This window comes from Pangasianodon hypophthalmus, chromosome 15 (assembly GCF_027358585.1).
Source record: "Pangasianodon hypophthalmus isolate fPanHyp1 chromosome 15, fPanHyp1.pri, whole genome shotgun sequence".
NCBI classification, from domain to species: Eukaryota; Metazoa; Chordata; class Actinopteri; order Siluriformes; family Pangasiidae; genus Pangasianodon; species Pangasianodon hypophthalmus.
Window position 1 is genome coordinate 18,166,495 of NC_069724.1, and position 20,062 is coordinate 18,186,556.

Below are 20,062 nucleotides of genomic sequence, written 5' to 3' on the forward strand. Positions count from 1 at the left end.
AAATAGTGAAACTGTACAGGGCAGTGGATTTCCAGCACTGGAGCTGAGAAACTCTGACCTAAATCCAGTTACTGGATCACCATGGTTACACTGTAATCAGGTTTGACATGCCGAAATCACTTGATCCTTCAAGTACCCGGATAACCTAATCTCTCTCTCTCTCTCTCTCTCTCTCTCTCTCTCTCTCTCTCTCTCTTTCTGTCTGTCTCTCTCATTTAAATCCAATGAGCTTTATTGCCATGACTTTATAGGTTACAGCAGTTACAAGTTTCCACAGCACTGAAATGACCAATTTTTTTCTTGTTTTTGTGCAAATAGCAATAAAATGATGGAAAACACAGAGCAAAAACAAATACACATGAACAAATAATCACTCTTTCAATCTGCTGAAGTGAGTATGGACATCTTAACGGAGCAGGACGTCCAAAAGGTGAGTCAAAACCTACATTCTTTAAGTCTTCTCGAGCAAATAAGTGTATAATTACATATATCAGAAGGAAATTTCCACATTTTTGTCCAATACATGCCTTAGAATTATGAGAATTTCTGATATTTGGACTTATAAGAAGCCCTGACTCTACCTTGGATATGTTGTTGGACTGTCTGGTTTAAGACAACTACTTGAACTAATCAACTGCTTAACCTGCCCTCTCTGAGTATCACTGGTAAATTTATATATATACATATATATGTTAAATTTATATACATATGTTTATTTAATTTGCTGCATGACATTTGTGCAAACTAATTAGTGCATGCCTGTGTGCAGGAGGCACTGTGAAACGTATGCTTTTCATTTGGGATAAAAAAAAAAACAACAGAAATACCAAAGAATTTCACAGACACATTACAATAATCCTGGAGGGGCATTGGGTGCTGGATAACTTTCAGTATAAGTCATTGAAATTCCTTTTAAGAAACAAATTTCACCTCAGTTCAGATTTCTTTGATTTTGTGCAAACTCTAGAGACTGTTGTGTGTGAAATTCCCAGGAGATTAGCAGTTTCTGAAATACTCAAAACCAACAACCATGCCACAGTTGAAGTCACAGAGATCACACTTTTTCTTCATGCTGATGGTTGATTATGAACATTAACTGAAGCTCTTGATCTGTATCTGCATGATTTTATGTATTGTGCTGCTGCTACATGATTAAATGCTTGGATAACTGCATAAGTACAGGTGTTCCTATTAAAGTGGACGGTGAGTGTAAAATTGCTTCTTAGGAAACTGAACGGTTGCAAGTCTCCAGGGAAAGATGGGATTCCTATATGGGTGTTAAATGAATATAATGAGGAGTTAGCACCAGTTATTGATGCACCTTTTTTTTAGGGGATTTTTTAAAAAAAAAACATCCTGCTCAACGAAATTAGATTTTCTATTAGAGGCTCACAACATGGCTTTATGAAGAATAGCTCAACTGTCTGCCTTATTGCATGCTGCAGTGTGGTTGGCAGAGTGAAACTGATGCAGTACCTACATTTTTATAGACCTTTCCAGTACTTTTGACACTATAGATCGTGGTCAGCTTTTATCCACATTAGCCTTGCTTGGTATACGCAAGTATTTTTAGTTAACCGTAAGTAACTGTCTGGTGGGAAGACAACAAACTGTTATCTTCTGTTGTCAAAAAACTGTTGACAAAAGTCGACCTGACTTTATATGAACTGTTAATCAAAACTCTGCCTGGTCAAATGCATGCTGCAGCTGATGCAGTTGTTCCTTGGAGCCAGTTCTTCTGCCTTTCGGTAAATGTTCTTCACACGAAGGTCAATCAGTTTTAGGAAGCCTCACAACAGACCTAATCCTCCTATTCTTCTCCTGCATGGTCAAGGTGTGGCCCTAGTGCAATCTTTTAAGCTCTCGGAGTCCAGATCAGCTCAGACCCAACATGGGATACCCGTATTGCTAACATTTATTGAAAAGTTCAACTATGGTTTCATTATCTTCACATTTACTTTACATTCAGTTGGCCTGCTCTGGAGTATGCATCCCCTGTTTTCTGAAAAGCCTTGTGAAAGACCTCGTGAAAGAACCTGAGGAGACGTATAAACACATTGGGCAAAGGCATGACAGCATGCTATCTCTAGAGGGGAGAAGAGTGAAAGCATCAAAAAAGAATTGGACAGGATTTCTATTTATTTCTACCTCCTCAAAATGTTTTACTGTTCCTTACAAAACAAGAGGACTTAGGTACAAGAGGTACAACCACTTAGTCACATCAAAAGACATCAGCTGTCCTTTATGTCAAGGGCTTTTCAGTTATAGAGATGTACTGATATTTGTTCCTAATACTGTAATGTGATATTATACTTGTTTGAATTCTATCATATTGTCTGATATTTATTAAATTGTGTATTCATTAGCTTTAGTTTAGGCTAGGGGTTCTCTTACAATTATACAAATTCTGCTAAAGTTCAATGAAAAATATCTTTGGTTAGGCTGAATAAGTGTAGTAATCGTAGCTGTACTGACATTTTCATGGATTTTCGCTCAACCATCACATGAAAACCAGTCATTTCAGCTTTTTTCAAGTTGTTTTTTTTTTTACAGTGTTGAATGTTAAAAACATCTTAATTTTATACACTTGTGTGTCATGCAACAAGGTTTTAATAAGCTTAAACTTTTTTCATTGGAAAATGTCATAATGTTTAATATTGTTGAAACTCATTTGGAGTGGATCTGATCTTGTGATAGGGTTTTGGTTTGTTTTTTTTTTTGAAGTGGGATGGGCCTGGGCTAGTGGGTGGGCTGCAGACGGGCCAATCCCATGCCTGAGCCTCCCCTTGGATAAGAACAGATCCTGAAGTGCTTTTATTCCAGCAATTTGTAACAAATGATAACAAATTGTAATTTATTGAAGAAGACCTCATAGTTTTTATTCATTTATAGTTATGTTTAATGTTGGGGAACATCTGTAATACAAGTTAGTTGCATTAGCCTGCTATTTAATCATTTGCTATCTTATATGTATACACAGCTGGAAGAATCAGATTAGACTGTTTATTCTCTCTCTCTCTCTCTCTCTCTCTCTCTCTCTCACACACACACTGTCTCTCTCTCTCTCACACACACACACACACTCTCTCTCTCTCTCACACACACACACACACACACACACACACTGTCTCTCTCACACACACACACACACACACACACACACACACTGTCTCTCTCTCTCTCTCTCTCTCTCTCTCTCACACACACACACACTCTCTCTCTCTCTCACACACACACACACACACACTCTCTCTCTCTCTCTCTCTCTCTCTCTCTCTCTCTCTCACACACACACACACACACACACACACACACACACACAAACACACTGTCTCTCTCTCTCTCTCTCTCTCTCACACACACACACACACACTATCTCTGTCACGCACTCTCTCTCTCTCTCTCTCTCTGCAGGAGTAAGTATGGATGTCTTAACACAGCAAGAGGTCCAAAAGGTGAGTTAAAACCCTACATGCTTGACCTCTTCTCTCGCACATAACAATATAACAACTTATTTCAGCAGAATTTCCAGGTTTCTGAATAAGGACTCGTCCAAACGTGTATAGTTGTTTTTGTAAACGCGGTTTTCTCCTCTTGTCCTCTCGAAAACGGCGTTTTTGGTCGCTGGAAAAAAAAACCCCGAAGCTTTTCCAAACGACCCTCTGAAGAGGAGAATAAGGAGTGGAAAAGCTTTCAGTGTTTCCGTGTGAAAAAGGAGAACGCTGACGTCACAATGCCAACTTGCGCATGCTAATTACCTTATTTATTTATTTATTTGTTTGTTTGTTTGTTTTTATGAGTTGCGTGTTATGAAAGTGTTTCTGTGGCTCTGTTTCATCACAGCTGCTGAACAGGTGGTCACTTTGTGGTCTTGTAATTTCTTATTCCTCATCAGCCCCAATCAAGTGTAAGATCAGAGGATGATTTAAATATGATTAATACACAATAATCCATAATCAGGTCCAATCAAGACTTAAAATAATCAGCAATGAGAAGAGATTATATTATATATATATTCAGTACATTTGAATCATGAAGAGAATGTGACTTTCTGTTAAATCAGCATTTCCAGAATAATTTTACAGGAATATATGTGTGTGTGAATCAACATTAAGTATGTATCTTTTCTACCTGTAATATTTGTGATTTCTTAAACAGTGTATTGTTAAAATATTAATATTAATCATTTTGTTTAATAGACTAGCTGAGCTTGTGCGACAATTAAAGAGAAGGTATAGGGATATTGAAACAATTGTGGCAAGAGGCCAGGGGGATGCTTAAAAGAAAAAAATGAGAAAACTCCACCTCTGTTTTAGTGTTGTATAAAAGCATGGGCCATGACTGTGTAAATCAGATGATCTAGATGATCTACTAATCGATGATCTCGGCTTCGTCGGTTGTTTTGATAACGGCTGATTTTTGGCATCCAAAACCCTTTGACTTTGGAAAGGTATTTTTCTTTTTTCTGAACTGAGAAAAGTTTTCCACGACAAGAGTAACATTAAGCAGATCCACTTCAGTGTCAGGCCATATCAATCCTCATATTTGTCACTTTTTCTTTTACAACTTTTGTCCAACTGAGACTCTGACCTAGTTAGAGAAGATGAATGAATGAATGAATGAATAAATGAATGCGCTTTTAATCATGTTGGTTTCTCCTTTTTTTTGCAGTTCAATGCTGTAAAAAAGCATCATGCTGCCTTCAAGTGCTCTGTGGAAGTTTGTGCGTATGAGTTCGGAGGTTGTGATGAGGATTGGTGTGGCAAAACAAACTTCTTTTGTTTTGATTGACAATTTTTTGTATAAGCAAGAAGTTTATTTTTACCTAGTGGTTAGCGCTGTTGCTTCGCACCTCCAGGGTTGGGGGTCCGAGTCCCACCTCCACCCTATGTGTATGGAGTTTGCATGTTCTCCCCGTGCTTCAGGGGTTTCCTCCGGGCACACCGGTTTCCTCCCCCAGTCTAAAGACACACGTTGTAGGCATTTCCAAATTGTCCGTAATGTGTGAGTGGGTGTGTGTGTGTGTGCGATTGTGCCCTGTGATGGGTTGGCACCCCGTCCAGGGTGTCCCCCACCTTGAGTTCCCTGGGATAGTCCCCAGGCGTCCCTGTGTAGGATAAGCAGTAAGGATGATGGATGGATGGAGTTCCTGAGTTGTAATTATGACATTATGGTGGAGTTCAAGTGTCCTCAACTCATAATTATGATACATTATATGGCCAAAAGTATGTGGACACCTGATTACACCCACATAAGGGTCTTCCTGAAGATGTTGCCACAAACTTGCAAGCACAGATTTGTCATGAATGTCTGTGTATGCTGTAGCATTACAATTTCTCCTCAGTGGAACTAAGAGGCCCAAACTTGACAATGACAATGCTCCTGTGCACAAAGTGACTTGGTTTGCCAAGGTTGGAGTGGAAGAACTCGAGTGACCTGCGCAGACCCCTGACCTCAACCCCACCGAACACCTTTGGGATGAACTGGAACACCGACTGCACCCCAGGCCTCCTCGCCCAACATCAGTGCCGGACCTCTTGTGCTGTTGTGGCTGAATGAGCAAAAATCTCCACAGCTACACTCCAAAATCGAATGGAAAGCCTTCCCAGAAGAGTGGAGCCTGTTATAGCAGCAAAGCGGGAACTCAATATTAATACCTGTGGTTGTGGAATGGGATGTTCACTTTGTGCACATCCATGTTTAAAACTCAGTTGGCCACATATTTTTGGCCATATAGTGTATTTATAGTGTAAAAACTTCATTTTCAAAGCTATATTTGTACATATAAGGGCAGGGCCTAAGAAAGGCCTTAAAATAACAAGAATTTCCAATGTTTGAACTTATAAGAAGCCTTGGCTCTACCCTGGATACTTTGTTATTACGTCTGCTATAATACAACTAATTGAACTAATCAGCTAATTAACCTGCCCTCTGATTTAAGGTTATTGTAATCAGGGAGCATGTTGTATGAGAGTCGTACTACTAAATTTTAATACCACCTTCCCCTCCTGAGATGGAATTAGGGTGGTAGACATGTTGTGTGCATTGGTAATGTTTTCTCACAATGTACATTGGTTTGAATGGCAGTACCGTGAAGATGGCTACCTTGTTCTGGAAGGATTCTTCAGCCCAGAGGAGTGTGAAGCGCTGCGAGAACGCATGAGTGAAATAGTGCAGCAGATGGATGTTCCAGCTCACTGCCGCACTCAATTCTCCACCGATCATGACGAGCAGCTGAAGAGCCAGGTAATGTTACTTTAACATTCATGTTAAATTAGTACATTAGGAACAATACTAAAACTAAATAACAAACCTTTTTTTTTTTTTGCTCTTTTTGTGTTCTGAAATAAAATTTGGTGTGGAAAGATGCAGGTAAGATTTCAGATTACTGATAGGTGACAAATTAAAGAAAAAAAAAAAGTCGCTCTCATGCTTTGGAAGCATTTTTTCTGGCAGGGTTTGTTCTCGTAGAGGGAAGAGCCTCTGCAAATCAATCTAAAGTTCGTCTGACTGATGACCTTTATCCTATTTCTATGTAAATCATATACTATGGCTTATACAGTCACCAGATTTCACCCCAGGTGAACACTTGTGGAGGATTTTGGAGCGACATGGTCCCGAGCGTTCTCCACCACCATCATCAAAACACTACTGCAGGAATATCTTTTTGGAAGAATGGTGTTCCTTGCTCCAGTATCATTCCAGAAACTTATAGAATCTATATCGAGGTGCACTGAAGCTGTTGTGAAGGCTCGTAGCGACCCAACATCTTATTAACACGCTTGTATTATGTTGTTTTTTCCTTTAAATTGTCACCTGTCTGTAGTAGTCTCCCTGAGCTACTAGTGAGAATTGAGTAGAGCTGTATAATAGTAAAACGAATCATATAGTTACATTTCCTAGGATTCTGCCATTGTAGTTGTTGTGCTCCAAACCCTCAATATTCAGCTCAGATCTCTGTTAATGACCCACTAACTTGCCTCTCTGTTTGTCTTTCTTCAGGGAAATGCAGATTACTTCATCACAAGTGGGGACAAGGTCCGCTTTTTCTTCGAAAAAGGAGTTTTCGATGAAAATGGTTTGTAGGAGATGTGGGTGAATTATATTACTACTAATTTGAATATTACGGAAAAAAAAATATTTATTTAAAAAAATAAATAAATAATAATAATAATAATAATGATAATAATAATATAAATAAATAAAATAAATAATATTATTCATATTTATTTATCGAAAAACAGTCTAATGGGCACATTTAATCATAGATTTATAATATATTATAAATATCTAAATACTATTCTACTATTTATTGTAAATAAATAGTATAATATTTATATAAATATTATTTATATAATAATAATTTATATAAATATGTAAATATTTATTGCTGAATTTACGTGAATCATTTTATAGTTTGTGACAAAGAAACACACAAGTAAAATGCACAGTGTTTGAATAATAATAAGAAAGACAAGCATTTTATAACCCAAAATATATACAGCCAGCTTCAGAATTATTGACAGCCTTGATACAGATTTGTAAAATAATGTCTTTGTGGTTCATTCGGTTTATCCCAGACTGACTATATGAGAGAAATTTATTCTAAGAAAATAAATACCCTTGTACATTGTGCATTCTCACTTTCCCAACATAACAGCACAGAGTAGTCTTCTATAACTGTTAATGAGATTGACGAATACAGAGCAAAGAATCACAAAGAGTCACTCGTCAATACAGTGATCTCTCCACATCCTCCAGGGTCTGAAGTCCTCTCTGTGGTCCTGTTCAGCGCACTCCACAGGTTTTCAGTGGGGTGAAACCACGACCCTGGTAACACTGGTGACCAGGGGTTTCTTCAGTGTTGTCATAACAACGAACCACGTTACACTACAAATGTAATGTAGCCATATGTGTCCCTGACCACCCCTGTTGGTAATGTGAGGGAATGGATACAATGGGGTCCAAAAGTCTGAGACCACAAAAAAAAAAAAATCTGAAAATCTGGGATTTTTTTTTTTTTCATTTAAAATTGGAAATAAACAGAAGGTTTTAGAATTTTGTTTAAATATTTAAAACAAAGAAAAAACCCTTCAATATCTTGAATATTTAATATTCAAGCTGCACTATTTCTATGTCCCTATTTAAATGTAAGCATATTTGTGATATTGATCATGTTAACTGCTTTGTACAAAAGGTCAGATTTTCCTCATGCCTAATCTCTTCTGTTGAAGCATGTGTTCAGACGACACGCTGCTGGATTTGATCTAAAATGGATCATAAGTTTTTGCACAAACTTGTGGAGTTCATGCCAGCTCGAGTGCACACTGTCATTAAAGCAAAAAGGGGACGTAGCAAATACTACGAAACTGTGAAATTCATGTAAATATTTCAAGGATTCTACTTTTCACTCAAGTTGTTGACAATAATATGATTTGTCATGAAAAGTGTTGTATTAAATGAGATCGCAAAATACCGTAGAAGCATTTTCACTAGTGGACACCAACGTACGCCTCTGAGCCGCATATGATCCCGTTTGCGTTCCCGTACTTAACGGATCATGTTGTTATCAAGGCTCATGCTGTTATCGTGTTTTAGTGAACCAGCTTTATATTAATTGCACCAGATACTGTATGTGGCCAGCCTGAGAGACCTGGCTGGATGGTCTGCTGCTTCAGGGCACTATATATCTGTTCCATGTCTGTAGCAGGCAACAATTGGAGTTTCTATATACAAGAAGTGTCTTTTACTCTTTGGTACCAGGGTGTTTGTGATAAGCTTCCTCCACCCCTGTGTCACACTTCTGTAGTGTGTAGATAGTTCAGTTGTGCTAAGTGTCTTTCATGTTTTATCACCATGCCCTGCAGTAGATACCTTCTAACCCCGTGTCTTCCTATGTGGTGTGGATTATGACTGGTGTCTCAAAGGTATATACTGTATGAAGGGCTATAACACTGGCAAAGTTCTCACACGCATGAGACCCATAATGCTTTTAGTGTTTGTCTTTACCTTGTTTTTCTGACCGTTCACAGGGGAGTTTACTGTCCCGAGGGAACGCTCTCTAAACAAAATCGGACATGGTGGGTCTACCTGTATTCATCTAATAGGTTGTCACCTTTAGGTAAAAAAAAAATCTGCTTTTGTGTTAACTAGTTCATGTTTTTTTTCTCTATCTGTGTCTTTTAGCTCTCCATGCCCATGAGCCTTTATTTAAATCCATCACACACTCCCCTAATATCCAGGTAAGGACAACTGTGATTCCTGATTCCTTTTTATAACCACATTATAGTTAGCAAAACAATCTGGAGGAGGCATTTCTACTGTAATTTAAAATTCTTAATAATTCATTAGCTAGTTAGTTTTGTTAGTTAGTTGTGTAAAGAACAAAACAATCATTCTGGGAACGTAATCAACGACTGGATGGTGTGATGTAGCCTGATGGTGTGATGTAGTTGAATGTTTTCCAATAACACTTGGGAAAATAAGTGTTTTATTCTTCTTACACAACAGCAATTTGCAAAGAATTGAATTTCTGTTTTAACTGAAGAGCGGCACGTCCTACTTTTGCATTCATTTATAGATACGTTTAATGTTGCGGATCGTATACGAAAGAAGTTAGTTCCTGTTATCACTTACATTAGAACAGCTTTAAGCAGTCGTTCCCTCAGCAGCCCCTTTTTTCTCTAGATAATACATGTAGCTTGTAATGTTATGGAGAATTGTCAAAGCCTTCCATCCTGAAGAATTTCCTGGGTTAGAAAACTGAAAATTTCAGCTTTACTTCTGTTACAAAGCACTGACAATGGAGACTGCAATAAATGTCTAAATAAATTTCATATCAAAAAAAGAATTTTAATCTATTCATGTGGAGCGTTCTGACCGATTCAACACCGCTGTGGTATAATACATGTTGAAATGGTATGAAATTCTGTTGTTCTTTATTGTTCATTCACATGTGGTGTGTTTTCTCTCTCTGTGTAGAACTTGGCTAGAAAACTGGGTCTGATAAATCCTGTTGTTTTGCAGAGCATGTATATTTTTAAGGTACTAATCTTTGCTAATCTCAAAGGTGGTTGTGTTTGACTTTTGAGATATGACTTAAAATTAAGCTTAAGTATTGTGCTCTTTGTTATAAAATCTGAACCGTAATAAAAAAATTTCAGTGTTTATATAAACCATTTGATCTTTAATTTCAAGCTCTAGTTTCAAGTTGTTGTTTTTTTTATATATCAATCTTGGGCCTAATATTAAACTTTAATCTTGAAGTTATTTCATATTTATCAAGCACTTCTGATATTTTAGCTTCCTAAGATTAAAAAAAATAGTATGTTTAGTATGTTCTAATTTAGTACATATTTAATTTAGTTTAATTTATTTAATATATATTTTAATTTAGTACACCTGACCATGATTTTGGAAAAAAAGGACATTTTGAAGGTATATGGTCTTTGATCCGTTTTTTAAAATGAACTTTTGCTGTAAAAGAGGTGTAAATTTTAATCTTGGGCTTAAAGTACAATACTTATAAGATTTTTCATCTTTGTGCATTTAATACTTTTGTAAGATCATTGAATCTTAAGCTAGAAGACGTTTTGATTTTGGGATTACAGTATGTTCAGAATGATTGACAGATCATGCATTATATTTCTGGATTCTGACAACATTTCTGTTTTTTTTATTTTTTCCAGCAACCTGGCATTGGTGGAGAAGGTATGAGCTCATGCTTAATAGCAGTAACATCACCTTACTGAACATTAATGTCATTAATTTTTATTTATGTAGTGTTTTCCCCTCAAAACTGAATTAGTCTGTTACTGCGTTTATATTATGGGCTCTGTTTCAAAATCTGAAATTCTCTCAAATGCTTGAACATAGAGAATCTGTTCTAGCAAGACAAATTATTAGCCATCATTATCATTCTAATTGGTGAAGAGATTCGTGCCTTTACATTACATTCATGACATTTTGGCAGACACCCTTATCCAGAGCGACTTACTTTTTCATCTCATTTCTACAACTGAGCAGATACCTTTACCATAATACACTGCAGGGAAACAGAGGGTTTTTTTTTTTTTTATAAAAATGTAAACCAACATAAACTAAAGTGTAACATTATTCAGTATATCAACTTGTTTGGATGTATTCTAATGAAAACTGTGATCTAATAAAACCCTTTGACCTGTTAGTGACGCCTCATCAGGATGCGACCTTCTTGTACACGGAGCCTCTGGGCCAAGTGATGGGGGTGTGGATCGCTCTAGAAGACGCAACCCTCGAAAACGGCTGCCTGTGGTTTATACCAGGCTCGCACAGGAGTTAGTACACGCACACACACACACACATACACACACACATACACACACAAACACATATACACACGTATTTAGCAGGATGGGTCTATTCTCAAAGACAGGCATTTGTAGTATAATAAGAATATGTGTTTTTTGAGAGTTAAGCCTTGTGTTCTCACATATATGTGTGTGTATGTGTGTGTAAAAGATGGAATCACCAGGCGGATGGTTCGAAACCCAAAAGGCACATTTCCTTTGACTGACTTCATTGGTCGAGAACAAAATTACGATGAGAGTCTCTTCGTACCAGCACCTGTCAAGAAAGGTTAGAGTCCTGCGCTTGTGTAGTGTTTGTGTGTGTGTGTGTGTGTGTGTGTGTGTGTGTGTCTGTGAGAGAGAGTTTTTTTTTTTAAATTTATTTTCATTATGACTTGATTATATTTAATATTTTTCTCTAGTGAGTTTGTTTATCTATATTTAACCTATCAATTTTTATTCAGTCTAGTGTTATCTACATCCATGGCATAAAGAACATTTGAATTAGAAGCTGCTTAATAACAGCCATCTTCACTCATGTATGTGAGGAATAAAAAAGCACTGGGCAGGCTGTTATGGGAAAAAGATCCGCAACAGGGTGGTGTGATATGGCCTGACAGGAAGCGACGTTACTATTACCACCCCAAAGTTTTCCAATAACAACACATCCCAAAGTGTTTTAATCCTCTTCTACCACAGTGATTTGCTGATGATTCCATATTTTATTTTATTAATGAATGGCATTTTGCATTGTTCAGAATGATAATGTATTAGATACAGTTGTTCCCTCACCAACCTGTCGTTTTTTCACTTGAAGTTATTGTGGAAAAAAAACACTGCTTATCATGTTACAGAGAAATCAGAAAACTCTCAAAGACTCGAGTCTCATGGATGTTTTGTAACAACACTGAACAGTTAAAGAGAACAATGTGTCATTCTTTAATAAATGAATCATTGTAATCATTGGCAAATGGCTGTGCTATAAGATGGATCTCTGACATACAAATTCAAAATCTACTCTAAGTTTACTTTAAGTTAATTTATTTCTTTATTTTTTATCTATATATGATTACTATTTTAGCAGTTGCAGCTGTAGTTCTTCACACAAAAAAACAAGATCTATTTTTCCTTCCTTCTTGCTTGCCACCGCCCTCCCTCCCTCACTCCCTCTTGGGGGGACCATTGAGACTTTATTTATTTTACTTCATTCACATTTGTAGATGTGTTGTACTTTGTATTTAAGGGTTAGTATGAGTGACTGGTGAGTGTAGGACGTAACAGACAGGACGGCAGATGAGACAAAACAATAGACAAGAAAAGAAATATACACAACATGGATATGGTACTTATCAGGACAGTGGGTGGAGGGGGGTATAGGGGTATAGGGGGATGTACAAAGAATAGTAGTTGGAATGTTGGTTGAGTTAATTAACATGTATAACACCAGTTTTGGATTTTGTGAATGTTTTGTGTACGTGTGTGTAATTCAGTTGCGTTTGTTTGTGTGTTGTCAGCATTATGCTTGAGATGTGTGGTTTATCCATAGGGACTGTATTGTTAGCTACACTATATTACCAAAAGTATTCGGTCACCTGCCTTGACTCACATATGAACTTAAGTGCCATCCCATTCCTAACCCTTAGGGTTCAATATGATGTCGGTCCACCTTTTGCAGCTATTACAGCTTCAACTCTTCTGGGAAGGCTGTCCACAAGGTTGAGGAGTGTGTTTATAGGAATTTTTGACCATTCTTCCAAAAGCGCATTGGTGAGGTCACACACTGATGTTGGTCGAGAAGGCCTGGCTCTCAGTCTCCGCTCTAATTCATCCCAAAGGTGTTCTATCGGGTTCAGGTCAGGACTCTGTGCAGGCCAGTCAAGTTCATCCACACCAGACTCTGTCATCCATGTCTTTATGGCCCTTGCTTTGTGCACTGGTGCACAGTCATGTTGGAAGAGGAAGGGGCCCGCTCCAAACTGTTCCCACAAGGTTGGGAGCATGGAATTGTCCAAAATGTTTTGGTATCCTGAAGCATTCAAAGTTCCTTTCACTGGAACTAAGGGCCCAAGCCCAACTCCTGAAAAACAACCCCACACCATAATTCCTCCTCCACCAAATTTCACACTCGGCACAATGCAGTCCGAAATGTACCGTTCTCCTGGCAACCTCCAAACCCAGACTCGTCCAACAGATTGCCAGATGGAAAAGCGTGATTCATCACTCCAGAGAACGCGTCTCCACTGCTCTAGAGTCCAGTGGCGGCGTGCTTTACACCACTGCATCCGACGCTTTGCATTGCACTTGGTGATGTGTGGGTTGGATGCAGCTGCTCGGCCATGGAAACCCATTCCATGAAGCTCTCTGCGTACTGTACTTGGGCTAATCTGAAGGTCACATGAAGTTTAGAGCTCTGTAGCAATTGACTGTGAAGAAAGTCGACGACCTCTTTGCACTATGCGCTTCAGCATCCGCTGACCCCTCTCCGTCAGTTTACGTGGCCTACCACTTTGTGGCTGAGTTGCTGTTGTTCCCAAACTCTTCCATTTTGTTATGATAAAGCTGACAGTTGACCGTGGAATATTTAGGAGGGAGGAAATTTCACGACTGGATTTGTTGCACAGGTGGCATCCTATGACAGTTCCACGCTGGAATTCACTGAGCTGCTGAGAGCGGGCCATTCTTTCACAAATGTTTGTAAAAACAGTCTGCATGCCTAAGTGCTTGATTTTATACACCTGTGGCCAGGCCAAGTGATTAGGACACCTGATTCTGATCATTTGGATGGGTGACTGAATACTTTTGGTAATATAGCGTATTTCGAAGTGATTCCCTGGTGTATGTAGGTGATGAGTGGTGTCCAAATAGAGTTAACTTTGGTAGTTTTATTTTTGATATATATTTTTGATAGTTTTATTTTTAGTTTTTCCATTGTTATGTAGTCGATTATTAGGTTTTTCCAATGTGTGATATTAATGTTATTCTTTGATTTCCAGTTTGTTAGTATGGTTTTCTTGGCGACGGTTAGCGCTGTACGAAGAACTGTTGTGTCTTCCTTTGTGATGTTTTCCCAGATATATCTCTGAGTAAGCAGAGCGAAGGGGAGAGTGGGATGGTGTGATTTTTAAAAAACGAGATAATCCCTTAGTGATTTGTTTCCAGAAGTGCTTAACTGGTGTGCAGTCCCATATGGCATGTATGTAATTGTCTGGTGTATTTTGTGTGCATTGCGTGCAGATGTCACATTCCCTAGTAGCCCATTTTATACATCCTACGACCTGTGTAGTGAGTTCTTAAACTGTTATAACCTTCTTCCTGCACAGAACACTGTTTCCATTCTTGCTTCTAGGGACACTGGGAGCTATCAGTATCAAATCAAATGGGCTATCTAGCTAATAATAATAGTATTTTTGGCTACACATCAACACTAAGTGGAAGTTAAGTCCACAGCATATACAATCACTATGTGATTTCAATTGATTTTACGCTGATGTGTATGGGTAGGGGGAAAAAACAAGAGCAGCATGATGCACTTATGTTTTACAAGCTTCTAATACAGCTGGTGTCGATTGAAATGATTGTCAAAATAGAAGCTTAACCACTTTCTGGTGTAAACTGGTATGAGCGAAGCCAGAAGATGACATAACATCACCTCAGAAAGAGAGCAAGTCAAATATTCAGATCTACACTGACAAACTACACACAATCATCTGTATTAATGGCATTAAAACCAAAAATTATAGATATTTTAGATTTTTTAAAAAGTATTTAGATAGCTTAATATTTCGACTGATTGAATAGTTTGTATCTTCTTAATTCTGTCTTCTTTATTAAATTAATATACAGCATATTTCAAACATTGGCTTACTGTGGAGTTTTAAAATGATTTACAGGTTTGCTAAAACCACACTAACGTGGAAAAAAGGGAGCACCAGCACTTTTTTTCTAGTTTAAGCACTGGTTCTTTATGAAAACCATGCAAATTTGTAACTTCCTTTTCTTTTAGTTGCTATAATCACTGGATATGCCTTCAGGAACTAATTTATGGCTGCCCACTGAATCATCTCCAAAGCATGACCAATGATCTTGCTGGTGATCCAGAAGGTGGCATCAGGGTACATCTTCAATGTCATGCAGTGCAAGCTAGGGTTCTGCCCGAACCATGTCACGCTATCCTAAAGCTCTAGCTGCTGTGGGTTTAGGTTGTTGTTGCTTCTCTGCTAGAGCTACCCAAGGATCAACACACACCTACTCCCCTATTAACATCTCCGATCCATTCAGACTTGATCTGTGTGCAGTTGGGTGTGGCCTCTCTGGCAGGCTTTGAGTGAACATGGTCCGTCAGGGATATTGTCCCTCTGTGGACCACACACTACAGGCCACTGTTGCTTATGTCCTCCATGCTGCTGAGTGGTTACTCATATGCTGAGCACTTGGCAGCCTTATTGAACTCAGTGTGGCATTTTCTAAGCCATTTTGCAACTTGAAAAGTCTAGGTTCAAAATACACATGTCCTGCACCTCAGCTATCCAAACCGGTGCTGTCTATTCTTGCATGCCACTGTCAATGGTAGTGGTCCTTGAGTTGCATTTCCTCAGGTACCACCCCCAGCTTGGTCAATATGACTGTCGAACCCGTATCCACCACTACTGTCCATGGAAGCCTCTCTAAGCTATAACAGAAATGTGCTCGTATTTCCAGCCATCTTTCCAGTAATTATAATTATTTTCATAATTAACGTAGGTGGTGTGGTTCTAATCCATGGTGAAGTGGTCCACCGTAGCGCCGAGAACACCTCAGATGCATCACGTCACGTTTACACCTTCCACATCATGGAGTCTGAGAAGACGTCCTGGAGCCCTGAAAACTGGTGAGAAAGCATTGCATACTGACTTATGTAGGTAGCTACATTTCCATGGCATTTTACATGAACATGACCTAAAATTAACATATAAATTGTATAGTATATGCAATGAGTGGTATTCTGATCTTAAATAAACAGTTGCGGCAATAAGTATTTGGACAGTGACACAATTTTTGGATTTTCGTCTCTGTAGACGAACACAATGGATTTGAAATGAAGCAATCAAGATGCTATTGAAGTGTAGACTTTCAGCTTTAATTCAAGGGGTTTTACAAAAATGTTCCATTAACCTTTTAGGAATTACAGCCATTTTTTTCATAGTCCCTCCATTTTCACAGGCTCAAAAGTAATTGGACAAACTAAAATAATTATAAATATAAGGATTATTTTCAATAATTGGATGCAAATCCTTTATAGTCAATGACTGCCTGAAGTCTAGAACCCATGGACATCACTAAATGCTGAGTTTCTTCCCTTGAGATGATTTGCCAGGGCTTTACTGCAGCCACCTTCAGTTGCTGCTTGTTTATGGGTCTTTCTGCTAAAAGTATATGGCCAGAAGTACAGTATGTAGACACCTTACCATTGAACATCCCATTCCAAATCATGGGCATTAATATGGAGTTGGTCCCTCCATTGCTGCTAGAACAACCTCCACTCTTCTGGGAAGGCTTTCCACTAGATTTTGGACTATGACCTCAACAGGGATTTGTGCTCATTCTGACACAAGAGCACAAGAGATAATTGTGTGCTTCCAACTTTATAGCAACAGTTTGAGGAAGACCCTCATAAAGGTGTTATGGTCAGGTGTCTACATACTTTTAGCCATACAGTGTATAATATGGGCCACAATCCTTAGGTTAGTTTGAACCAGGTGGGGTTTGTAAACATGGGATCAAACCACATGGATATGGTCCAATGAGCTCAGGCCCAGTAATATAGAAAATAGAAAAAATATAGAAAAAATATTGAACAGTTCTTCCATTCTTCCCACAGTTTTGGATTGCACAAGTAGTTGTTGCTAATTTATTCATTATGTGCTTAATAGTCACACACCAAAAAAACTAATGATAATTGAATACAAAATAAAAAAAAAATGATTTGAAATGAAAATGTGAATTCTGAAGAAGAGAAAGAACTTTCAGGGGAACTTTTTTGTCGCTTTATCTCATTAACCTACTAGGAATGGGAATCCTATTTAGTAGTGGAGAGAAGTACGCCCTAAATGATAAACTTGTACGACATAAATATTGTGGATGGTAGTTTGCTGGTTAGTAATGTATATATTAAAACCAAAAGAAACAGCATATAAATAAATTTATCTATCGTTTCATTCGAACTGTAACTGTGAACATGAACCTCTCGGATAGCTTGTGCAAGTGACTTGCGTTCTATTCATGACTTTCAGGATTTTTCTGTTAAGCAATGAGCTGACTACCTGGCGGACCTGGCTGTGATTTTTCAACTTTATTGAAATTTTGGACATCTGAAAATTTCACAGAGGCCAATTAGCAGATCTATTTTCTTCACACTGATATTCTCATTCTTTTACACACAGGCTACAGCCGACTGAAGAGCTTCCCTTCCCATCACTCTACACCTAAATCTACAACTGCCTACTTTATTATAACCTCTCAGTTAATTGCAAGTCTCATTTCCTGTTTTTATATTAATATCCTCTAACCTAGTAAGATAATTCAGAGTGATACTCTTACATCTAGTTATGTGCTACTTATTTTTATTCTTTTGATTTTGAGAAAGTGAACTCGTATATCATGAATAACATACAACTCAATGATTTTGGAACATTAACATTGCTATGTACATCATTTAGTATTTTAGTGTTTTTACTATTTTAGGAACTATTCCCTATTGCATGCACAAAGCAGAATATTTTCTTAGACATATATTTGAATTATTTAATTCACATAATAATTGTGCATGATGTTAATTAATAAATAAGACTTTGACTTCATATACCTTATAAACCTGATTATAAGTGCGTTTTAATTTTAATGTTCATTACAGTGATCCTATAAACCTTGGGTGGACATTTGGGAGAAGTTTTTTTTTTAGGTTAAGTGGGATTAAGAAATTATTCAGTCCCTCTACAAATGCACATATAAATCCATAATAATACAATAATAAGTAATGTATTGCACAAGATAGAAGCCAGAAAACTGCATCTAATCATTCTGCCCTCTAGTGATTGCCCAGAAAAGCTGCTATAAACACACCTTTTTTTTTTTGTGCCATTGACTTGCTCTGCCGAGAACCGAAACCTCATTTTAAAGCCCAGTTCTTGTATCATTTGTTTTCTGTTTTTGCTTTTGTCTGTAAACTCAGTGTTGAGTCAATAAGACTGTGTGTGTGCCCAATTGAAGTGTTGTTTGCATTGTCCAAAAAAAAAGGGTCAAAAATCATCCCCCTTTTGCCCTTTCTATCCAGTTTGGTTTACATTATTTAAAGATGTTCTGTATATTATCAGTGTCCTTCATAAATAACAAATCGGGGGTCATTTTAATGTTTTAATATGAAATGTCACATTAACATTTGGCCATTTATAGCCTTCCATTGAACAGAATGAGTGTATCCAGTGCAGTAGCAATACAGCAATATTCATTAATATGAAATAAAATCCATCAGTGAGTGTATATTCAACTTTGCTAACATTAGACAAGTATATATTTAACATCATTTAACTATATTTGTTAGGGATGTTACCAAAAAAATCAAAAGTGTAGTTTTTGACCATTTTCAGCACCATTTGTTAGGGACACCATTTTTTTTTGTGGTGTCTCTAACAAATATAGTTAACTGATGGTAACTATTAACTCTTAAGATTTTGACCTTTTGACCTCACACTTTATAGTGTTATTGGTTCTGAAATTAAAATAATGCTCTGTTTTCTTTAGCAATATAGCATATATAATAATATAGCAAATCCAAACCTGTGTATGGATAGGAAGAACCATCACTACATTCCACACTGTTATTATTATAGGACTGTATTATTCAGAAATCTATAACACAACTGTTACAGATACTTTGGTAACTTCCACTACGTGTAAGCCTTTTAAACTGTGCTAGGTGATGATGCACGATTCATAATAAACTAATCAGTAATGATAGTATGAACTTCTTAATGCTGTAAATCAATAGTAATGATGAAAGTCAGTTATATAGTAATATGCACATGAGCAGCATAAGTTGGAACAAAGCAACTCTTTATTTGAAAAAGTAAAGAACACACACAGCTGTTCAACTTTTTTTGAATTGAAACACTGAATAAATTTGTTACAAATTAATATTCAGAAAAAATTGGAAAATCAGTTCTGTTCTAAGAAGTGATTAAGAAGTCTAAGATTGAATGCAAATTGCTTTAACCATTTCAGAAGCTGTTCTGAGATCAGTGTGGAGCTTGAACACTAATCCTGTGTTTCACTAATTGTTTTTCCAAGAGGAACCCATTCGATACTGTGAGACCTGAAACTTTTTCTTACAATTCTGTAATTTTAAAATATGAAGCCATAACGTTTCGAACCCTTAATAAAGTCACAGTCACAGAAAGTTGAATAGAACGTCAACTTTCTATTCTTTTTTACTTTTTAACAAAATTTTTGTGTAATCCTTCTCGCATACTGTATAATTTTATAATATTCAATCATTTTTGCCAAAAAATAATTCTAAGGTGCTGACTGGCTGCAAGCACAATGGAGGTAAACTTATTTCCTCTCGCACTAATCTTTTTTTTTTCTTTCAAATACTAACTAAAGATTAAAATGCAATGCGATGTGTGGTTATAAGAAAAGAATACATGATGCGTGATGCGATGTGACCTGACCCAAAGCTGTTATTTTCCTTTAACAGCAAG

General features: G+C 37.4%; 1 protein-coding gene across 2 annotated transcripts; it reads left to right on the top strand.

The window, feature by feature from the left end:
• The first annotated feature begins 249 nt into the window (after positions 1-249).
• phyhd1 (phytanoyl-CoA dioxygenase domain containing 1) lies at positions 250-19,496 on the top strand. Of its 2 annotated transcripts, none has more exons than XM_026929130.3 (12): positions 250-430; positions 3,415-3,455; positions 6,088-6,246; positions 7,003-7,078; positions 9,033-9,080; positions 9,187-9,242; positions 9,982-10,044; positions 10,689-10,710; positions 11,187-11,315; positions 11,500-11,616; positions 16,068-16,194; positions 17,747-19,496. In XM_026929130.3, exons 2-12 carry the CDS (start codon positions 3,423-3,425, stop codon positions 17,790-17,792), a joined length of 876 nt encoding a protein of 291 aa, XP_026784931.3. In that variant the 5' UTR covers positions 250-430; positions 3,415-3,422; the 3' UTR covers positions 17,793-19,496. The 2 variants fall into 2 exon arrangements, with proteins under 2 accessions (XP_026784931.3, XP_034167222.2); XM_034311331.2 differs by lacking the exon at positions 250-430 and adding an exon at positions 2,887-2,926.
• Positions 19,497-20,062: the final 566 nt, after the last annotated feature.

Coding starts and splice junctions, on each gene's coding strand:
- phyhd1 (XM_034311331.2), top strand. CDS start 2,902: ATGTTGGGGAACATCTGTAATACAA. Junction 11,316..11,499: donor TATACCAGGCTCGCACAGGA/GTTAGTACACGC, acceptor TGTGTGTAAAAG/ATGGAATCACCAGGCGGATG. Junction 11,617..16,067: donor ACCAGCACCTGTCAAGAAAG/GTTAGAGTCCTG, acceptor TAATTAACGTAG/GTGGTGTGGTTCTAATCCAT.